At 39.4% G+C, this 23,981-nt stretch overlaps 1 protein-coding gene across 11 annotated transcripts in view; it reads left to right on the forward strand.

The window, feature by feature from the left end:
* LOC126354480 (peroxisome proliferator-activated receptor gamma coactivator 1-alpha) overlaps window positions 1-23,981 on the forward strand; it is a 141,934-nt gene that overhangs the window by 96,193 nt on the left and 21,760 nt on the right. For 6 of the 11 annotated variants that reach the window (XM_050004188.1, XM_050004193.1, XM_050004192.1 and 3 more), the window contains 2 exons: window positions 6,197-6,364; window positions 18,497-18,694. In XM_050004188.1, the coding sequence (XP_049860145.1) occupies window positions 6,197-6,364; window positions 18,497-18,694 (366 nt within the window). The remainder of the gene's footprint in view (window positions 1-6,196; window positions 6,365-18,496; window positions 18,695-23,981) is intronic. The other 5 variants (XM_050004194.1, XM_050004197.1, XM_050004196.1 and 2 more) reach the window with 1 other exon arrangement.

The raw sequence follows: 23,981 nt of genomic DNA on the forward strand, positions 1-23,981 counted from the left end.
CAATTTCTGCTTTGATTCATTTCTGAGCACAGACAAAGAAAGGGACTGCTTTCTTTATTTGGCTTTGTACAGAAGGATTGAAAGGACACAACCAAGTAGTGTCCGCTCTATTGAATTTTCTCTGAAACCTTGAGGTATCCCAACCAGAAAATGGTCCAAATGATCTTATTTCTGTCTTGACTCCTGTACCAGTTAAAATAAAAAAGATATTAATGATGTGCACACTAATGACCTTCATGAAAGAAAGCAGAAAATTTAATATGGTGGTGCACTGTTTTCCTATTTGTGATCACGTCTATAATTGTGACAGTGTTTGGTAGGTTAGATTAAGACTGCCAGAAAAAGGAAGATACATTTTCAATGGCTCAATGCTGTAAAGAGTTGGAAGAACATAGCATCGCTAAGATTCGAAATTAAGATCGGGAAGCAAATGATCTCAAGTCCAGTGCACTAAGAGCCCTATGATCTAACATGGCTTTCAAAATAGGTGTTTAGTGAGTGATTATATATGAAAAGTCTAAGAATAAAGTATTGTTTCAGTATTGGTCATTTAATAATGTACTGTAGAGTTTGAGGTACGGAAATCGGTGACTGTGCCCAGTAAGTGAGGAAAACTGTATCCATCTTGAAAGGGGAGAAAGTGGTCAGCAAGGAAAAGAAAAAGGATGTCTTAAATGTTTTGAGGCATTTCAACATACCAGAAGGAGTGAAAGAGTTCTATAAGTGCACAGTAGATTTGGAAGTGCTCAGCAGATTCTCAGTGTAGCATTGTTGTAGCCAGTATTTTATGTTGTATATCAATAGCATTTGTTACAATTTTGCTTATCAAACATTTATGCGAAAATGGGTAGTAAAGTGCTAAATTGTTGCACATTACTGCATTTCTACGCAAAATGAACAATAAAGTTGCTTTCTTTGTGGTTAATGTTAAAAAGAAAAAAAAAAAAAAATTTTGTGTGTGTATTTGCATACTTTTAACTTCCATCTCTGCATTTATGGACTTTTGAAAAAACTAGGAGACTTTGTCCCTCTATTCTGAAATAAACAATGAAAATTTTAGAGAAGTCAAACACAGACTAAATTGTGCCTATGCGCTTTTTACAAATGTTAAATTATCTCTTTCACGTAATTAGTATTTTGGTAGGAGATTTAAAAACTGCATTTCCCCAAAAATGATTTTTTGCCTTTGCCGAGTTCTGAAAAAATGCTCTTCAGTTATTACTTGTTCTTAATATCTTGTAAGTAGACTTTTGTTGGATAGTTGGTACACTGATTAGCCAGAACATTATGATCACCTACCTAATAGCCTGTATGTCCACCTGTGGCGTGGATAGCAGTGGCGATGTGTTGTGTCATGGAAGCAGGGATGCCTTAGTAGGTCAATGGAGGAAGCTGGTGGCACCACATCTACATACACAAGTCACCTAATTCTGGTAAATTCCAGGAAGGGGGGATATGAGCTCTGATGCTATGTTTAATCACATTCCAGATATGTTTGATTGCATTTAGATCTGCCGAGTTGGGGAGCCAGCACACCAATTGAAACTCGCCACTGATCCTCGAACTACTCCATCACATTCCTGGCTTTGTGACGTGGCACATTATCTTGTTGGAAAGTACCACTGCCCTCGGGAAACGTGATAGTTATGAATAGGTGTACATGATCTGCAACTGGTGTAAGATACTTCTTGGCTGTCGCGGTGCCTTGCATGAGCTCCACAGGACCCAAGGATGCACAAGTGGATATTCCCCATAGCATAATGGAGTCACACAAGCTTGTCCCTGTCCTGCAGTACAGTTGTCGAGGAATTGTTCCCATGGAAGACAATGGATTCACACCCTCTCATCAACATGATTGGGAAGGTATCAGGATCCATCAGACGATGCAATGCTCTGCCATTGTGCCAATGTCCAGTGATGATGGATGCTCATGTGCCTATGTAAGTCATAGTTGCCAATATTGTGATGTTAATGTTGGCATAGGCATGGTTCGTCAGCTGTGGAGGCCCATAGAAGTGTTTGGTACACTGTGTTCAAACACACTTGTACTCTGCCCAACATTAAAGTCTGATGATATTAGTTCCGTCACATCTCGCCACCTGCCGTGTTCACCAGTCTGCCCACCCTACGATGTCCAGTGTCTGAAATGAGAGGTGGCCGCCCAACCCCATGACGTCTAGACATAGTTTCACCTTAATTTCACCAAGTGTTGAAGACACACATCACACCACAGCACTCCTTGAACATGTGCCAAGTTGTGCAGTTTCCGAAATGCTCGTGCCAAGCCTCCTGACCGTCACAACCTGCCCTCGGTCAAACTCGGATAGGTAGCGCATCCTTGCCACTCTGCACACGAACAGCATGCTTACTGATATTTCTTGCACCATGTATGCATCTAACTAGCCTTCATTCCTTGCTAGGTGATGCTGCTATCATCTGGACAGGTTTGTATTGATAGAAGGTCAACGGTCGTAATGTTCTGGCTCATCTGTTGTGTGTGCCTTTGAGCATCTCCCGTTTCATGTTTTCAGCATCTTCGCGACACTTTTCCATGTGTCAAATAAACCTTGGCCATCTTTTTCTGTGTTCAATATCCCTGTTATTCCTATTTGGTAATGATTCTACTTCAGTAATATTATGATTGTATTAACATTTCTGCATATGACCAATTGTCATGACTGTGTATTTGCTGTATATTTACTGTTGATAAACACTAGAGGATGGAAGTTTGGCATCACAGACTTACTTATAAGGTTCCATGACTGAATATCCCAATAAGAGCGAATAGTTTCACTACTTCCCACAGACATCCCAGATCACACTCTGATTAATATTCAAACAGTATAGCATTTATACACTTAAATATCGTAACGCCAAACAGTAATTATTGTAGAGTAATGAAATTTTGAAATACTTTTGTCTAGGTAACACATGTTAAGTGGTTAACATTGCAAGATCACAGGATAATGTAAGTGCAAAAGAAGCATTGTAAATATGAAATGCTGGTACATTAATAACTGAGGTAACAGTCAGAAGGTTGAATGCAGGCATGCGTGGCCCTGGAGGTTCGAGTCCTCCCTTGGGCATGGATGTATGTGTTGTTCTTAGTGTAAGAAACACACACAAGCATGTGTTGTGTTGTGTTGTACAGGTTCCAGCTGTCAGTTTGTGGGATGGAGTTCCATGTCTGTTGCACTTGGTTGGTCAATACTGGGACAGTTAATGCTGTTTGTAAATGATGCTGGAGTTAGTCGTCTGATGTCTCGTATGTGCTTGATTGGACAGATCTTGTGATCGAACAGGCCAAGTCAGCATGTTGATAGGCTGTAGAACTTGTTGGGTTACACCAGCGGTATGTGAATGCATTGTCCTGATGGAAAACAACTGAGTGACAGCCCAACAGGTTGAATCACCAGATTGATGTACAAATTTACAGTCAGGATACGTGGGATAATCATGAGTGCTCCTGCTATCATACAAAATCACACCCCAGATCATAACTACAGATGCAGGCCCAGTGTGTCTAGTATGCAGACCAGTTGGTTGCAGGTCCTCAACAGCCCTTCTCCTAACCAACACACAGCCATCACTGGCACTGAGGCAGAACCAACTCTCTCAGAAAATACAATAGACCTCCACCCTGCCCTCCAGTGAGTTCTCACTTGACACCATTGAAGTCAAAAATGGCAGTGGTTTGGGGTCAGTGGAAAGCATGTTACATGGTTTCTGGGTATGAGCTGTCCTTGAAGTAACTGATTTGTAACAGTTGGTTGTGCCGTGGTGTCAACTGCTGGTCAAATTGCTGCCGCAGATGCAGTACAATGCACCAGAGCCATATGCTGAACACAGTGGTCTTCCCCCTTAATAGTGCCAGTGGCTTTCGAGGCCCTGGTCTTCATGTGACCGTACATTCTCATGAACCATGTCTGCCAGTAGTCATCTACAGTGGGTACACTTCTGCCGAGCCTTTCTGCAGTATCACAGAAGGAACATCCAGCTTCTTGTAGCCCTGTTATGCAATCTCATTCAAAATTGGTGAGGTGTTGATTGTAGCGTCTTCGTTGCCTTAACCCTTTAACTGCTCTGGACGTGTTAACGCGCGCGCCATTGTACCTGTCCGTGCGTGCTCTGAACATGTTTACACGTGCCACCAGTCCTTCTACCAGGTACTCTGAATGTGTATACACGTAGACACGTTTAGAGTACCAGGTGGAAAGACTGGTGGCGCGTCTGAACACGTTCAGAACACACCGGGACAGGTACAGAGGCGCACGCGTTAACGTGTCCAGAGCAGTTAAAGGGTTAAAGCCATTCTTGACTAACATCAACTCACAACAACCAGTTTCAAAGGTAGCTCAAGTGTTACGACTACTACAGTGCGTATGAAAGCAAACCTGATTTGCTTCATAGCTGTGGCGCTACCAGCACCACTCTTATGCGACGGGCGAGAAATTTTAAGAGGCATCATCTTTTGGATGCAGAAATATGCCTACCAACTTAAGTTTGTCACACAACTCATTCTTGTTATTGTGATTTTTTTCCCTGCCAGTGTATTTTGCTAGGTTGGCTTCACTACCCTACTGTCTCAATGCAGGGGTGGAGGAAGGAAGCATTTCATCTCGTCTCCTGGTCATGAGTAATTTATATTGTGCATCAAAAGCACATGGAATGAGACAATTGACGGACTATTTGATAAAATTAATCTTCACAAAGAATTATGTTGTGCCCCCTTATCACTAGTAAACAAGAACAATTATTCCAGAAAGGGTGAATCTGCATCGAGATAAAATAATATATACCAAGGTCTTTTAATATCACACAGTTTCTGCCAGTGATGAAGTGATTTCTGCACTATTATGAAGTAGATATAATCTTTCTTGGCTGCTCCAACAAAAAACAAAATTATTGATTCCTTCTTTAATGCAGAGATATTCCTCCATCTTGGACTTTGGAAGGCTTTGTTTTCATCATCCATGGTATACACGACCCTTGTTCAAGATACAGGGTCTGTCAAAGATGATTTGTTATTCACATCTGTATGATGGTTATAAATAAGTGGTCTGAGTGAGGAAGTGCTCTTATTTAGGAGTTGTTACTAAAAGTGTTGTGTGATGTTGCATGGCCAGTCCCAAATGTGTCACCATCACTAGGCACACAGTAAGCAGTAGTGTCATGTATGGTACTGTAACCTGTGTATATGTGACAGATGCATTACATTTAGCTTTTGTGTGTATTATCCCTTTTTACACATAAATTCCATTTAAGAAACATGGAATGAGCTGCTGTGTGCTGAGTAATAAACAATTCTTTTAAGTAATGCTGTATTGTGTGTTTTCTGTTAAATAGCATTATGCCACAGTCTAAGGCATATTTTTGTGCTTAATATTTTACCTCCTTATACTGGAAACATAATTAGAGGCTATGCAGGCACTGATAGTGGTTATGAACTGATGGTGTCCAGCATTTGGAGCTAAAATGTTAGGTACAGATACATGCCTGAGACCCTGCCACTGGGCACCCATGTAACAGAAATCACTAAGGATCCAAATAATCCAAATACCAGCTGTGAAAACTTGGATTCTAGTGATATAGTGTTCTATCAAAAAATGAAATTTTGTATGTTGGTACTGCAGAAAATCGAAGTCCTTGCACACTGCAACTTCTAATGCACTCTTAATATTCGGAAGATGGAAGCTTTGACTGGTCTTTTTATAGTTCTTGTTGGCCATTCAGCTGAAATTTGGCATAGTATACCTTTTTGGACTTAGTTCATGTGATCAGATTGTGGTCTTATCGGCTTCATTGTTTTCTTTTCAATCTGGAAGAAAATGCCATCTAATGTTGATAATGTGTAGGAAAGATTCTTCACTACAGCCTTGAACAATGTGCAACAGTTTCACTTATAAATTGGGTATTGCTTTTATCATTTATTTAGCACAAATGGTGCAGTGGAGACAATAAATATATTCTTTTTAAAATGCTTGTATGATTTCATACCAACAAAACTGTCAGAAATGTGGTGCATAGCTCCCATTCTCTGATAATTATTGAATTAAACTGACATGACCAAGGGAGGTTCAGCATCCAAGAAAAGAACTAAAACTGAAATTCAGTGAAGGAGACTGTGAACGCCAGTAACACAATTCCATAATGGCATTGAAATCAAAGAACTGAAGATTTCAATTCGGCTTTTCAGTTACTCATCTCGAAGTCGCTCGAGATCTTGGAGTAGCGGAGCTCGTTTTCGATCAAGGTCATGGTCCCGATCCCGATCCAGGTCCAGATCGAGGTTGCGCTGGAATTCTCGCCCCTCCCATCACAGCGGCAGACCACGGCGTGATGGATATGCAGATCGTTGGCAGAGGTATTGATGATTGCATGTCTCAGTCTTCACCCTTGTTTTCATGTTTATTTTTCCATCATGAATCTGGCCATTGTGTAGTAATTACAGGTTGCCAGTTGTGTATTCTGTGCACTTTTTAATTAACATCTTGTTCTTTTATTGTTGTCATTTGCTCTGTTCTTGATTATAGGGCATCATAGTGTAATTCACATATTTTCATTTTGTAACTCACAGCTGTGACAATCTAATAACTGTGCTACTGTTAAGCACATATTGACAGATAGTGCAACTCAGGTATAGCTTGGCCAAAAAACTGATTGCCTTGTATTTATTAGAACAGTATTATTTACTCCCTTATGCTATAATAAACTGTTGTAAGTAAAATAAACTGTGGCATAGTTTCAAGGATTTTCATCTTTTTCCTATGATTTGTGGTAGTTTCTTCTATTGTTTCTTTAATAACTTAAGTATTGCTCAAGGCTCAGGTACAACGCTCTCTCCCACATAAACAATCTGGTTTTGCAGTTTTGTCAACACTGAAGAGATTGTTAGAGTACATTTCTTCCTATATTTACTCATATGTCTATAAAGTGCTCTTACTCTTATTATCATCGCATAACTTAGTTCAGGGCTCATTCTCATCTCTTACTTTCACAGTCGTTAGTTTACACTAATAATTTAGTAATATGGTTCCTTTGTATTATGTTCGGTTTTCTATTTGACTTTTACAATTAATAGATTAATGTTATTAGTTATTAGCAAAATGTATTGTAATCATTGTACTGTGATATTTCAGCAGGACAGGTCTCCAAGGGAGATGGTGAATGTCAGTCAAGTGTGTCTTCTAACAGCAAAATGAATATGATTGTGTCTTGGATAGAAGCCAAAGGAATTTGCCAATTTGTAGTTCATTTTATGTATTTTTAATTTCTTGTAGCAGTTCCAGTGGAAATTTATTTATTTAGTTATTTATTTATTTATTTATTTGTTAATGCTGTAATTTGGGACAGTTTTAGTCAGAATTTGACTTTGAAAGAGTAGAAAATAAATTATTATTACAGTTTTTAAAAATTTTCCTGAGGGCATGCATCTTTTACTGAATGGTTAAATGATGATGGTGTCCTCTTGGGTAAAATATTCCGGAGGTAAAATAGTCCCCCATTCGAATCTCCAGGCGGGGACTACTCAAGAGGACGTTGTTATCAGGAGAAAGAAAACTGGCATTCTACAAATTGGAGCGTGGAATGTCAGATCCCTTATTGGGGCAGGTAGGTTAGAAAATTTAAAAAGGGAAATGGATAGGTTAAAGTTAGATATAGTGGGAATTAGTGAAGTTCGGTGGCAGGAGGAACAAGACTTTTGGTCAGGCGAATACAGGGTTATAAATAAAAAGTCAAATAGGGGCAATGCAGGATTAGGTTTAATAATGAATAGGAAAATAGGAATGCGGGTAAGCTACTACAAACAGCATAGTGAACGCATTATTGTGGCCAAGATAGACACGAAGCCCACGGCTACTACAGTAGTACAGGTTTATATGCCAACTAGCTCTGCAGATGACGAAGAAATTGAAGAAATGTATGATGAAATAAAAGAAATTATTCAGATAGTGAAGGGGACGAAAATTTAATAGTCGTGGATGACTGGAATTCAGTAGTAGGAAAAGGGAGAGAAGGAAACGTAGTAGGTGAATATGGAATGGGGTTAAGGAATGAAAGAGGAAGCCGCCTGGTAGAATTGTGCACATAGCGTAACTTAATCATAGATAACACTTGGTTCAAGAATCATAAAAGGAGGTTGTATACATGGAAGAAGCCTGGATATAGATTATATAATGATAAGACAGAGATATAGGAATCAGGTTTTAAATTGTAAGACATTTCCAAGGGCAGAAGTGGACTCTGACCACAATCTATTTGTTATGAACTGTAGATTAAAACTGAAGAAACTGCAAAAAGGTGGGAATTTAAGGAGATGGGACCTGGATAAACTGAAAGAACCAGAGGTTGTACAAAGTTTCAGGGACAGAATAATTGAACAATTGGCAGGAATGGGGGAAAGAAATACAGTAGAAGACGAATGGGTAGCTTTGAGGGATGAAGTAGTGGAGGCAGCAGAGGATCAGATAGGTAAAAAGACAAGGGCTAATAGAAATCCTTGGGCAACAGAAGAAATATTGAATTTAATTGATGAAAGGAGAAAAGATAAAAATGCAGCAAATGAATCAGGCAAAAAGGAATACAAACGTCTCAAAGATGAGATCGACAGGAAGTGCAAAATGGTTAAGCAGGGATGGGCAGAGTACAAATGGAAGGATATAGTGGCTTATCTTACTAGGGGTAAGATAGATACTGCCTACAGGAAAATTAAAGAGACATTTGGAGAGAAGAGAACCACTTGTATGAATATCAAGAACTCAGATGGAAACCCAGTTCTAAGCAAAGAAGGGAAAGCAGAAAGGTGGAAGTATATAGAGGGTCTATACAAGGGCGATGCACTTGAGGACAATATTATGGAAATGGAAGGGGATGTAGATGAAGATGAAATGGGAGATATGATACTGCGTGAATATCTGAGACAAAACAAGGACCCAGGAGTAGACAACATTGCATTAGAACTACTGACAGCCTTGGAGAGTCAGTCGTGACAACAATCTACCATCTGGTGAGCAAGATTTATGAGACAGCGAAATTCTGTCAGACTTCAAGAAGGATATAATAATTCCAATCCCAAAGAAAGCAGGTATTGACAGATGTGAAAATTACCGAACCATCAGTTTAATAAGTCACAGCTGCAAAATACTAACGCGAATTCTTTACAGACGAATGGAAAAACTGATAGATGCTGACCTCGGGGGAAGATCAGTTTGGATTCCGTAGAAATGTTGGAACACGTGAGGCATTACTGACCCTACGGCCTATCTTAGAAGAAAGATTAAGGAAAGGCAAACCTACGTTTCTAGCATTTGTAGACTTAGAGGAAGCTTTTGACAATGTTGATTGGAATACTCTCTTTCTAATTCTGAAGGTGGCAGGGGTAAAATACAGGGAGCGAAAGGCTATTTAAAATTTGTACAGGAACCAGATGGCAGTTATGAGAGTCAATGGACATGAAAGGGAAGCAGTGGTTGGGAAGGGAGTGAGACAGGGTTGCAGCCTCTCCCCAATGTTATTCAGTCTGTATATTGAACAAGCAGTGAAGGAAACAAAATAAAAAAGTAGGTATTAAAATCCATGGAGAAGAAATAAAAACTTTGAGGTTTGCCAATCACATTGTAATTCTCTCAGAGATAGTGACAGGACTTGGAAGAGCAGTTGAAGGGAATGGATGATGTCTTGAAAGGAGGATATAAGATGAATTTTATCAAAAGCAAAACGAGGATACTGGAATGCAGTCGAATTAAGTCAGGTGATGCTGAGAGAATTAAATTAGGAAATTAGACATTTAAAGTGGTAAAGGAATTGTGCTATTTGGGGAGCAAAATAACTGCTGATGGTCAAAGTAGAGAGGATATAAAATGTGGAGGGTAAAAATTGTAGAGAGAGGCCAAGAGATGAATACACTAAGCAGATTCAGAAGGATGTAGGTTGCAGTAGGTTTTTGGAGATGAAGCAACTTGCACAGGATAGAGTAGCATGGAGAGCTGCATCAAACCAGTCTCAGGACTGAAGACCACAACAACAATAACAACAACAATTTTTTAAAAAAGGTTTATATTTGGGCAAGTGATTGCTCTGATTTCTGTCTTGTAAACTAAGTTCGCAGAAACTAGATGGAGTAATGCCCAATATAATTTGATAGTACATACATCCTCAACTACCAGCCCTAGCAAAATTCCCTGCCCATTCCTTTTGTGTTTTATAGTGAGACTGCCTTCAGTGACATTAATTTGATCACTTAACAATATTCATTACAGTGTTCAATACCTCAGGTTTTGCATTATTTATTATGAAGTCTAATAGTAGATACTTCTGCATACTTGCTATACAATTTCTGTTTTCCTTGTACTTCTTGGCTGGTCTTTCATGTTGCCCACTTCCTAAAGTATTTGGCAGCCTTTTTGTGTTTCCCACTCCTTATGTGTGTAGACTTCAGTAAAGTGTTAATTGTTTCGTTCAGTGTTATCAGTGTCTAAATATATGCCAAATGAAAATTTGTGCCAGGCTGCGAAACGGGGAAACAGTTTTTGTAACAGGTTCTGGCTTACCTTGCGATAGAAATATTTATAAATTGAATTGAACTACTTTATGTAATTTCATGTTAATGCATTTCAATGCTATCAGTGACTTTACTTTGTGGCAAGGCAAGCCACGCTCCTCCTCCAAATCTATTCCTCGGTTGTAGTATTCCTCCATATCCCACGGGAGAACCTCCTGTTGTTCTGTTTGAACGTAGCCGTAATGAAAGTGTGAAATACATAACAACTCCAGGAGTTAATTTCCTTCATTTTTGAATCTGCTATTATAAAATGGCATTTACATTTTCAGCTTACCTACCCCTTTGAATTTAGATAAAAAAAGAATATATTCAAGTATGATGATTACATCAATTCGAGGTCTATGCATATATGCAAATCTACTTACTCAGTGCCAGCCAGTTTTAGAGTATTTTGTCTGTATGGTACAGATTCAGGAATAATCATAAATTTGTTTTACTTTGACCAAATAAAGTTTATATTTCTTCTTCAAATACATGTCATTTATGGTGCCATGTTTTGTAACCTGACATCACCACAAAAGTAAAGAAGCTGTTTTCTAATATGAAAAAAAATGTTTTTGCGTATTATATAGTGTTTGTTTATATAAATGGTGGAGTTCATGTATTTGTGTACAGAGATCGTAACTGTTAAATTTCTGCGAATGATTTTTTTTGTTTCAAATAGTTCTTTTTTGAATGAGTGGTATCACTGGAATCAGGGTTGCACAGAAAACCTCGCTTTGTTTACCACAGTATACTTGCTTCTGTTGGCTCCTCCTTCCTTCTTGCCCCTCTCTGAGCACACTCTACATGTTTTCTGTGCCTTCTTCTTCCCTGTTGGAAAGGGTATTTGGTGATTAGTCTTTGCAAGCAGCAGAAATGAAATGGCTATTCCAATATATACAATCTTTTTTTTTTTTTTTTTTTTTTTTTTTTCCCCCACTTGCATGTGCTACACATGTACATTTGAAGTTGCAATCAGGATGAGATGGAATGATAGCTTTGTCTTCCACCTGTCCCAATGATGGTCACTGAGATTGACATCAAGCTTGTTCTTACTGTAGTCAAGTACTGCTCCTGGTTTGTGTTTTTCTCTTCCTCTTCTGTTTGCATATCATGTCACCTCTGTATCTTGAGCTTAGCATGTAAACGTCCTTTTGTCTTTCCATCTTAGGACTAAAATTTTTCCCTTATTTCAGGAAGTAACTTCATTTCACTGGAGAGCAGCACTACTCAAAGCAGATGGCACTCCTCTCCTGCTTTGTTTTTTGACAGTGCCAATAAGACCGGGTAAATTTGTCATAAAGAACGGTTACCTGCACCACACGTCTGTAGTCAAACAGTGTACAGTGTATCAATAATGCAGGAAAAGATAAGACTGCTACTTGCTGTAAAATAACATGCTAAGTTGGAGACAAGTCACAATTAAAAGACACTTACACACAAGCATTTGGCCAGAGCCTTCATCGAAAAAAGAGAAATACCCACCACACACACACACACACACACACACACACACACACACACACACACACATGTTGTGTATGGGTGGTCCTTATCTTGTTTAAGTGCAAGCCCAGGATGGCTTGCCATGAATGGCAACAAAACGGGATGTAGAATATTGTTGATGTATCACTGTGCTGCCACTATCCAGGGCATCTCCAGATAGGTCTTCGCTGGTTAGCAGGGCTCAGTTTGAAGCAGGCCTCTTCATTAATGTATGCTGCTTTGAATTGAGACCTGATGACCATTGAAGGTGTGTTTGGAGGCGCCCTGGAAAGCAGTGGGATACCAACCTGACTGCCGCCCACCATACAGCCCAACATCCAGGAGTGATGGCCCAGGGTGCCATTTCATTTCACAGCAGTAACCCTTCGGTTGTCATCCGCAGCAACCCTTAGAACACAATGGTATGTTGTTGATATTCTGTGCCCCATTTTGTTGCCCTCTGTGGCAAGCTATCCTGGGCTTTCATTTTAGCAAGTAATGTCTTCTCACACTCAGCAGGAGTTTCTATAGCTTGTCTTTGTGCCTGTCAAACCCTACTGTGGCCAGCATGGTCGCCAGATCTCTCTCCAATTGAGAATATATGAAGTATTATGGGCAGGACCCTTCAGTCAGCTTAGGATTTTGATAATCTGACGCTCCAGTCAGACAAAATTTGGCATGATATCCCTCAGCCTCCACCTGCAAGTGCCAAGCCGAATAACTGCTTGCACAAGAGCCAAATGTGGACCAACACATTACTGACTTGCCCAATTTGTGAAGCTCGTTCTCTTGAATAAACCTTCCAGTTTTTCTGAAATTGTAGTTGTTAGGATGTCTGTACATATACACCACATCTACAGATTTCCATCCCGTCTGGGTAATTCTTTCGTGGAACATGTCAGTACATAAAAGTACAACATAAAAGTAATAACAGATAAAAATAAAATGTTTAGGAACCCGAAAAAAGTCACTCCATAAGTTTAAATAAATGCAATCTACAATACAATAAGAATCATCTTAATTTTTCAAGGAACTCCTCGACAGAATAGAAGGAGTGACCCATGAGGAAACTCTTCGGTTTCAGTTTGAATGCACGTGGATTATTGCTAAGATGTTTGAATTTGATTGGTAGCTTATTGAAAATGGATGCAGCAGTATACTGCACACTTCTTTGCACAAGAGTTGCTTGTTCTTGGGAATAAGCTAATATTGTTAACAAGTAATGACAGTAAGGAATATGTGTATATTGAGAAGCCAATGTCAAAATACCCAGACTCGTGAACAGGGGTCAAAAAGAGGTTTGTGAACTCACACCACTTATTGGCCAAACTGCCGTTTTTGAGCCAAAAATATCCTTTTAGAAAGGGAAGAGTTACCCCAAAATGTAATACCGTATAACAAGCGAATGAAAATCAGCAAAGTAGACTAATTTTCTTGTCAAACAGTCACTCACTTCTGATAGCGTTCAAATAGTAAAAATGGCAGTATTAAGGCACTGAGTATTCCTTTTGATGTAAAACCTTCTGCTTTATGGCTATTTGTGATGGAAAAGACAATCTCAATCGTAATTTGCTCAAAACTGCAAAGAAATGTGTTTTGATGCTTAATTTGTGTGTTTTAATGAAAAATCATAATTCTGGAAGTTTCTTCTGTGTGCAAAATGCAATGGTGGGGAGGACAGGAGGAGTGGGTTTGGAGTGAGGAAAAATGTACTTTGTCATTCAAAGTGTATAACCATCTTCCTGAAATGATTTCAAGTAATGGAAAGTTATAGGATAAAATGTACAGCATGAAAGACTAGAGCATGTCATTGTGTCTTGTTAGGTCAGTTCGAAAAATTTTATAAACTTAAGTAGAGAATGCGGACCTGTGGAATAAAGGACGAGCAATACTTGGCCTTGCTCATTCAAGGCTAAGAATCCATGAACTTTTTCAGTTTTCATGAAACTGGGGTCTTTGATAATTTACACATCCAAGAAACATGCTCCAGAAGAGGCACCAATAACAAGGAGAGGTTCCCAGGCGAGAGACTGACTTCTTGAAACAGTGTATATGGTGGTGTGGGATAGGTACCAGGGACCATACCCTGTAGCCATTCACCATGAAGAAGAGTCCTTGTTTGTAAGCAATGACAAAAAGGAAAATTCAAAATTTCTTGGTGAATCACTAGAGTTTTGAAATTAGTATTGATTTCCAAACAATGCCATAACCTAGTGGTAATTACACTAGTATGCTGAAGGTTGCAGGTTCAGATCCTATTGGGTGCAGACTGATTCTATTTCACATTTTTATCAAAATGAATGGTAATCATTTTTATTAATTGATTGGTTTAAACATGATGTTTTTAAATTCTAATCTCTAGTTGTGTCATTTTAATCAACATTTTAACTTTTTTTATTTGCTCTCAATTTTTTCTTTGTTTCATTATTTTGTCATTTAGACTCTTTGTCCACATAATTTTAAATATTGAATAAATAATGATCAGTCATTTCGGTAAAGATAAAATAATAAAGGTGTACACCGAATAGGATTTTAACCTCGCAACCTTCAGGATACCAGCCACATAGTTTAACTGCCAGGCTAAAGCATACACATGTTCCTTAAGAGAATTGATGTGTGTGTGTGTGTGTGTGTGTGTGTGTGTGTGTGTGTGTGTGTGTGTGTGTGTGCGTGCGTGCGTGCGAGTGTATACCTATCCTTTTTTTCCCTTAAGGTAAGTCTTTCCGCTCTCGGGATTGGAATGACTCCATACCCTCTCCCTTAAAACCCACATCCTTTCATCTTTCTCTCTCCTTCCCTCTTTTCTGACGAAGCAACCGCCGGTTGCGAAAGCTCGAATTTTGTGTGTATGTTTGTGTGTCTATCGACCTGCCAGTGCTTTTGTTTGGTAAGTCACACAATTTTTGTTTTTAGATATATTTTTCCCACGTGGAATGTTTAAATAGAGGGAAACATTCCACGTGGGAAAAATATATCGAAAAACAAGTGACTTACCAAACGAAAGTGCTGGCAGGTTGGTAGACACACAAACACACACACAAAATTCAAGCTTTCGCAACCAACGGTTGCTTCATCAGGAAAGAGGGAAGGAGAGGGAAAGACGGAAGGATGTGGGTTTTAAGGGAGAGGGTAAGGCCTTTACAAATGTCTGCTTGTCTCTCTCTCTCTCTCTCTCTCTCTCTGTGTGTGTGTGTGTGTGTGTGTGTGTGTGTGTGTGTGTGTGTGTGTGTGTACCTGTCCTTTTTTCCTCCTAAGGTAAGTCTTTCCGCTCCCAGGATTGGAATAACTTCTTACCCTCTCCCTTAAAACCCACATCCTTTCGTCTTTCCCTCTCCTTCCCTCTTTCCTGAAGAAGCAACCATTGGTTGCGAAAGCTTGAATTTTGTGTGTATGTTTGTGTGTGTATATAGACCTGCCAGCACTTTTGTTTGGTAAGTCACATCATCTTTGTATATATATGAAATCCTTTATGTCAAAATGTTTTGGAAACTCAATGTTTTTAAAGCACTTGCTATCAATCCCCCTCCATGAAAACTGGAATGCCCACTAGTGGTAGGAAGCAGGGTGATTACAATTGCTGTAGATAATGGTTTGCATAAAGAAAAATGAAAAGTTAATACAATTACTTTAGTAAGGGATATACCCTATGCGATCAAAAGTATCCGGAAACCTGGCTGAAAATGACTTACAAGTGTGGTGCACTCCATTGGTAATGCTGGAATTCAATACAACATTGGCCCACTCTTAGCCTTGATGACAGCTTCCCGCAGGCATATGTTCAACCTGGTGCTGGAAGATTTCTTGAGGAATGGCAGCCCATTCCTCAGAGTGCTGCACTGAGGGGAGGTATTGATGTCGATCCGTGGGACCTGCCACGAAGTCGGCGTTCCAAAACATCTTAAAGATGATCTATACGATAGAGGTCAGGAGTCTGGGCAGGCCAGTCCATTACAGGGATATTATTGTCGTGTAACCACTCCGCCTCAGGCCATGCATTATGAACAGGTGCTTGATCATGTTGAAAGATGCAATCGCCATCCCCAAATTGCTCTTCAACAGTGGGAAGCAAGAATGTTCTTAAAACATCAGTGCAGGCCTGTGCTGTGATAGTGCCATGCAAAACAACAAGGGGTGCATGCCCCCTCTATAAAAAACATGACCACACCATAACACCACCGCCTCCTAATTTCACTGCTTGCACTACACACGCTGGTAGATGAGATGACATTCACTGGGCTTTCGCCATACCCACACCCTGCCATCGGATCGCCGCATCGTGTACCGTGATTTGTCACTCTGCACAATGTTTTTCGACTGTTCAGTCATCCAATGTGTACGCTCCTTACACCAAGTGAGACGTCGCGTGGAGTTAACCAGTGAGATGTATTGCTTAAGAGCAGCTGCTCGACCATGAAATCCAAGTTTTCTGACCTTCTACCTAAATGTCATAGTACTTGCTGTGGATCCTGATGCAGTTTGGAATTCCTGTGCGACGGTCTGGGCGGTCTCTCAGTCATCAGACGAGGTCAGCCTGTACAGAATTGTGCTGTATGTGTCCCTTCACATCTCCACTTCATTATCACATTGGAAATAGTCGACCTAGGGGTGTTTACGAGTGTGGAAATCTCGCTTACAGATGTGTGACAAGTGACACCCAATCACCTGACCACGTTCGAAGTGCGTGAGTTCCGAGTAGTGCCTCATTCTGCTCTCTCACAATGTGTAATGACTACTGAGGTCGCTGATTGATCTGGCAGTAGGTGGCAGCACACTGCATGTAATATGAAAAATGTATGTTCTTGGGGGTGTTCTGATACTTCGAATCACATAGTACATTTTAGCACTGTTTATTGTTATATTTGCATAATGAACCAGACAGTGACAGTTCGTTTCAGTACATTTTCTGGAAGGAGAAAGTATAGTGTTCTTGTCTTATATGACATCTGTTCAAAAAAATTTGCAACTTTGTCCATAAAATTTTTCTATACTTACCTTTTACTTATTGTGCATGGTCTCCTTCAAAATACTTTCCTACACAGTTAATAAACCGCTCCCTATGTCATTTTCATTTCCGGAAGTGGTTTTAGTATGCCTTTTGCTGAATCGCGTGAAGCACCATCTGCAGATCATCTTTTATCTCGTCTATCAGTACAGATCTTCATCCTTTCACCATCCCAATATCATAACTGTAGATCCATGTCTCATCACGTGTTATGATTCTCTTAAGGAACATCTCATTCTCATTTGTGCTATCCAAAAGCTCAGATTACGTGGTGAAGGTCTTCTGGTCTTGACTCATAACGCCTTGCGTCGAGCTTGGTGGCAACACGATGCATTCCAAGATGCTGTGTCAGGATTTCATGACATGATCCAGCTGAAGTGTTACATTCTTCTGTAATCTCTCGGACAGTCTGCCTTCCATTTACAGACACAGTTTCATTGACATTCCTGACTTGCATTGTCGGTAGACGTCGAAGGACCTGCTCAATGAGTACCATCCTTAACTTCCATCCATTTTTAAACCATGTAAACCATTGGTATCACGGTGCAGCTCAAGCATTCATCACTGTAGGCTTCCTGCATCATTTGGTGTGTCTCCGTAGAGGTTTTATTGAGTTCCATGCAAAATCTAATGCTGATGCGTTGTGCCACTAACTCTGCCATTTCGAAATTTGCTAACTATGCGACACAATGTTCTACTCTACACAGCATCAAACAATAACTAACAGACGTACAAAAATGAACCTTGTGGCAGTTACATATTAGACACAGGTGTGTGCAGTGATGCCAACCATATTTCGCTTCAACACCCTATCAGTGCAAAATTACAAATATTCGGAAATTTTTGCACAGAACTCATTTATAATGACTTCCGTGTCATTAGTTGAACAAAACAACTGCCAAATAGTGATGTATCACATCTCGATGCTTCCTTTGAATTAACCCGAGTCGCTAGTACATGATATAAAGTGAAAAAGTATTAAGTAAATGTTAAGCTGTATATTAATTTCCAACACACAAGTTTGTGATTGGAGAGTACTTATATGTTCTAATTTGGATTCTGATCACTCCATTAATATAACTAAACAAAATCACCATATGAAGTGGCACAGTAGTTAACACACTGAGAGTCACTTTCAAACAGACCACAGTTTTCCTAAATTGCTTGGTGAATTTCACAGTGGCTGTCTTGGTTTCATATGTTGGGTCATTGTTTGCCATTTTTAGCATTTGCAGTGGCAGAATCAGAACAACTAAATTTGTTAAATTATTTTGGCTTGTGAAAAACTGTTTGAATTTTTTTCTCCTTGCTATTTATCCAAAATGTTTTGTGTTTTTCATCCTTATATTACTCATAGGAAGAAAAATTAATTGTTGGTACTGTGACATCAATCAAAAACTGTGCATTTTCAAAGAAAACATTGTGTGGTTGCATTTGCAGTGTTCATGTTTGTTTGCTCTCGGCAGGTCACGTTCTCCATTCCGTGGACCACGCTGCAGAAACATCTCCCAGATAAGTGACCGTGAAAAACAGCGTCAAGTTGAGGAACGCCGAGTCATTTATGTTGGGCGCATTGATGAAGGAACATCGAAGGCTCAGTTGCGGAAACGTTTTGAAGTATTTGGTCCAATTATTGACATAAGCGTTCACTTCCGAGAACATGGGTATGTGCAAAAGATAAATTTGACTGAAAGACCTTTAAGTCAAAGTTGATTTTTCAGTAAATTTTTTGAGCACACACATTTCGTAATCAGTTTACATAAATGAGTGTTTTTATTGGCTCAATGATTTACGCAGTACTGATGGTCTAGGAGTCATAATATAAGGTTAACTGATCAAAAACTGGTACACCAAATCAGTTTACATAAATGAGTGTTTTTATTGGCTCAATGATTTACGCAGTACTGATGGTCTAGGAGTCATAATATAAGGTTAACTGATCAAAAACTGGTACACCAAATCCATTAATAAGAAAAAAAGTTCATATCTCAAACGTTCCTATTATTAGTTATACTGCCATTTTTTAAGACTAGTTAATCATAGTTTGTTTATCAGTTAGAAACTTCACTTTGTGACAAACTGGTCTTTCTACGTTTCCAAAAATATTGACTTTTGCAAATTCATGTTACGTACACATAAAATTGTGCTTTGTATCATTATTGACACATTGATTATATGGCGATAATTATTAATCAGACAATATAATCCTTATATATCTATGTCTACATCTACACTCTGCAAACCACCATGAGGTGCATGAAAGAGGATAAGTTTCATCATACCAGTTATTAGGGTTTCTTCCTGTTCCATTCATGTATTGGAGTGCAGGAAGAATGATTGTTTGAACGTGTATGTGTGTGTGTGTGTGTGTGTGTGTGTGTGTGTGTGTGCAGTAATTATTCTAAATTTATCGTCACAATCCTTAAGTCTGTGATTCATAGGGGTTGTAGAATGTTCCTATAGCCGTCATTTAAAACTGGTTCTTGAAACTTTATTTAGACATTCTCGGGATAGTTGATATCTATCTTCAATAGTCTTCCACTTCAGTTCCTTCAGTATCTCTGTGACATTGTCCCACAGATTAAACAAACCTGTGACTATTCGTTCTGCCCTTCTCTGTATACGTTCAGTGTCTTGTGTTAGTCCTATATGGTACAGGTCCCATATGCAATATTCTTGAACCAGTTGCACGAAAGATTTGTAGCAATCTCCTTGATTGCACTTCCCCAGTATTCTACCAATAAAACAAAGTCTATGTGATATGATACACTCCATTCCAAAATATGCTACAGTTCATGTCTGAAAGTGACACACTGTTAAGTACTGTCCAGCCACCACCCACACAGCTGTGTACCACAGGTTGCCACCCTTTCCCTGCATCAGCAAAACCAAAGGAAATCATATCTCCAGCAGTATACTTGACTGCTGAAAAAGAAAAGCCTCCAAACAAAAACAGAGTAAGCCAAAATCAGGAGAGCCAGTGTTGGAGGAAAAGGAGGCTTTTGGGCCATCTGTTGCTGTTGTATTCAAAACTGTAGGCTGTCCTCTGCAACGTGTGTATATAACTGACTGAAACTGTAATGGATGCTGTGAATAAATCTGTGAGATGAAGTTACTGTTTAATTCCTTTAAATATTAGTGAGTAGCAACATTTTGATATTGAAATTCGGGAATTTATTAAGAGATTTAGTGCTATTGCACATTCAAGAGAATTCAACATCAATGCAGAAGATTTTGAGTGACTTAAATCTCTAAATACGATCACGGCACACTACATTTCAGCACACGCAGATAAGTTGCAACATTGCTGTACTAAACTCCAAAGGATCCTACTGACTGATTCTGTGTTTATATAGTGTTACTTGGTGCATCCTTGCTCATGGCAAAGCAATATTGTGCATTTCGTGTAATATTTACATAGTAAAAAGTGACTGCTAAAGTATTAGTAGACTGCAGTGCCATCTTTTAGCAAGAACAAGCACTCTTAAGGGTTGCTAATGGTGAATACTGCTCAGCAGCACCATCTCTTAGCCGCCATAGACATCCTGTTATGGAGTGACTAACACAGGTGCAGCGTATGTCCAAACTGTGACACAAGTGGACCAAATTATGCTCAAATGCCATGCATTTAATGAGTCATTTTTTTCAGTTTTCTCACAAATGAAAATATTCCCGGTATTTTTACATCTCATTGTAGCTTTGTAGCTTTCCTGAATGAAGAATGAATGTGAGATCTTAATTGGTTGTTTCAGAATCACAATTTTCCAGTAACAATCCATTCGGTGTCTCCTCTTGGGTCTGCCACATTTATATCCTCCATCAAGGCCATGGCTCCTACAACTTGGGATACTGTCAGTTGACACAAGGGTTTATTCATGTCTTTGAAAGCTGTAACTGATGCATGGGCATTGGTGGAATATCCCATCCCATCCTATCAAAATGAACTTTTCTCCTTGAGAGAGCAGAAGTTCATGACAGTTCAAATGTCATCATCTCCAGAGCTGTGGTTCTAGTGACATTGAGCTGCAGATTCTATCAACAGTTCAAATGTTATCATCTCCGGAGCTGTGGTTCTAAACATGACTGACTTCTGTGTGTAAGCTGGCACATGTCAATTTGCTCCTACCAGTTGGTCCTTTGATACTGACACAAGCAGGATGCCTTTCATGACCATATCTAAGGTGTAAGTAGCAGCGATGCATTTTCTTCAAAGCATGTATTCTAGCCTGTAAGTTCGCACCCTTTCAGCAATCTTGGCCCCAGTACTCCCTTTCTTCACGATATAGACAGAGGGGGTCTGAATTTTGTTGTTTTTTCTTCTTGTCAGGCTATGTTTTAACTTTCATATGGAAGGTAGGTGCTATTGGTACATAATTGTCTTGTAGAACAATATCTCCACATATTCTGTGTGTGTGTGTGTGTGTGTGTGTGTGTGTGTGTGTGTGTGTGTGTGGGTGTGTGGTGGTGGTGGTGGTGGTGGTGGTGATTCCCTCCACCTCCTCACTGAGAAACTCCACGAGATGTGTGAGATTCCCGATGTGGATATTTTGTATTCTTGCATGAATAAGCCAGTTTCTGCAAATTTCTTCTGGGAATGCATGTAGCAGTTTGGGGACACACACTCTCCCATAAGAATCCACATCATCTCCTAGTGCTCTTAGAACTTGAATCTGCTTATGGCAATCAATGCAAGTGGCGTTGACAGTCTGTGGACTGCTTGAAGTAGGAGAATTAAGGTTCTCTAAGAAGTCAATGTGGCTTTGTATAATCCTGTTCTTATCCCCATACACGGATTACAAAATTTGTTTCGTCTTCTCATATGTGCCAGCTTTAGCAGTAATCCTATTGACTGAATCCTGATTTAAATATCCACGGAGGAGTATGTGCTTGTTCATAGGCTCGACCATTGGGTTTTTGTCTATGGAGGCTGTGAACTGCTCCGAGAATAGTGACCATGCTTCTATGTCACCTGAGAAGGGATGCATTTGGGTAGGCAACTTGATATCTGCATAATTGTGCTGGTGAGCTGCTGAGATTGACAAATGTGTATCATCTGTAGTTCTATGTGCTGAATGTGCTTCTCCTAAAAGCCTTTTCACCTTTCGGATGGTGCATTTGTACATTTTTCAGTGTAGTCTTCACAAGCTTCTATGTCAGCCTCATGTTCCTTGGCATCTGGCAGATCCTGTATCTAGTCACTGAGTTTAATCAGCTCTTCTAAGGTTTCCTGCAGGCACTCCTAACAGTGTTTGATTTCCTCTGGAGGCGTAAAAACATCAAAAATTCCAGGAGTTTTGAGTTAAATGTCCCGCAAGTGCTCAGGTGAAGAAAGATCTGGTGATATTGTTGGCTAGAGCATTTGTTGTACACCAGGTTGAGTACATGTGGACGTTTATTGTCCTGCTGGATTTGTAGTGTCGACTGGTAAGAACTGATGCTCCAACAAAGAATTTTACTTTAGCCCACTAGTGCAGAATAAAACTGCAGCAATAAAACGTAAATGAGAGAAAACCACCAATATAAAACTTACATTGCAAGGAAAATGCACTGTTTACAACAACAAAACACAGTGGGGACACAAGTGTCCGCTGACAGCAAAATGTGTCTAAGGCTTTAGGACAAAAACTACGAAATACTTTGTAACAGCAAACGGTTTTCAATGTGTGTCGCGTCACAACTGTGTAAGTTAGGTTACCTTGAGCAGTCTCCAGCAGGTTCATGTACATACGTAGAGCTGAAGTCATGTATGAGCAGTGCCTTCTTCCGCTTCTCACTACAAGAAGCGTGGCTGTTGGATGTATAAAATTCACTTATGCACAAAGTAGTCAGGGTTGTAGTGGGAAGTAGTCTCCAAGTGACCCATGTGTGTCAAGTGATTATTGCTGTTCTCTGTTTTGCAGCTCTCATGTCAAGTGAAAGCAAAATGGATTTCTGTGGCTGGGAGCTAGCAAATGAATTAAAACACATCCGCGTAATTAATGAAGACTAAAATATGTTATTAGTTTGTTTTCCAATTTTATTTTATTTCCACATTATTGGCAATGATGCATTTAATCGGTTTACAGAAGAAGAAAGTTATGTTTGTCGGCTTGTTAAAGAGATATGGCTTTTATAAATCTTCCCCACAGAGGCAGTAAATTTATTTGACTTGAAAGTGCACTTTTCCATCTTTTAGAATGTGTGACACTATGCCATAATAAAGAACCGAACATGTGGTAATGCAGCAATAGTACACCAAGAAAAGTGGCTTTCTGAAAACCACACTGAAAAGTTTTAGCAGAGTTTTATGTATCTACCTTCCATGAAACACAGTTTGTTTTGATCACAAGACATGTTTCAACACTTGTTTGGTACCTCCGCTAGGCTTGATATTATTTAAGGCATGAACAACACAAATGTGTTGTTTATGTTTTAAATTTACAGAATTCTTCAGTAAATTATAGACTGACAGCACACCGTGGTTTATCATTTTAATTTCCCACGGTTTTATATTTTCTCCTGGAGTAGAGTATTAACTGCCAATTGTACAGTTTCTTGGCTTCACAAGTAACCTTGTTAATTTTTATACAGTTTGAAAAAGTCATGGAAAGCTTATTCTTCTTAGCTCTGGTGTAAACCATTTTCTTTTATTTTTACAAGAAATTTGTATTCTTTCTTATTAGCTTTTCACAGTGCTGTGTGGATGTAAACTAGATTGAAAATTGTACATAATAGTATTGCATAGTACACATAAAAAAGAGAAATCTATGTTAAAATCACCACATAGCAAAATATTAGGGTATTTTGAGTTGTAGGGTCAAGTTTTGAGATGAGTATTGTGCCAAGGACAGCTTTCTAATTTTGCATTCCATATCTGGATAGGGTATGATTAAACAATTACCCCCAAGTTCAATAACTCTGTGTGTCCCCTCTGAACAACATGCCGCACTGTTGCACATGATTGTGTGATGC

Source organism: Schistocerca gregaria, chromosome 3 (genome assembly GCF_023897955.1).
Source record: "Schistocerca gregaria isolate iqSchGreg1 chromosome 3, iqSchGreg1.2, whole genome shotgun sequence".
In the NCBI taxonomy this organism is placed as follows: domain Eukaryota; kingdom Metazoa; phylum Arthropoda; class Insecta; order Orthoptera; family Acrididae; genus Schistocerca; species Schistocerca gregaria.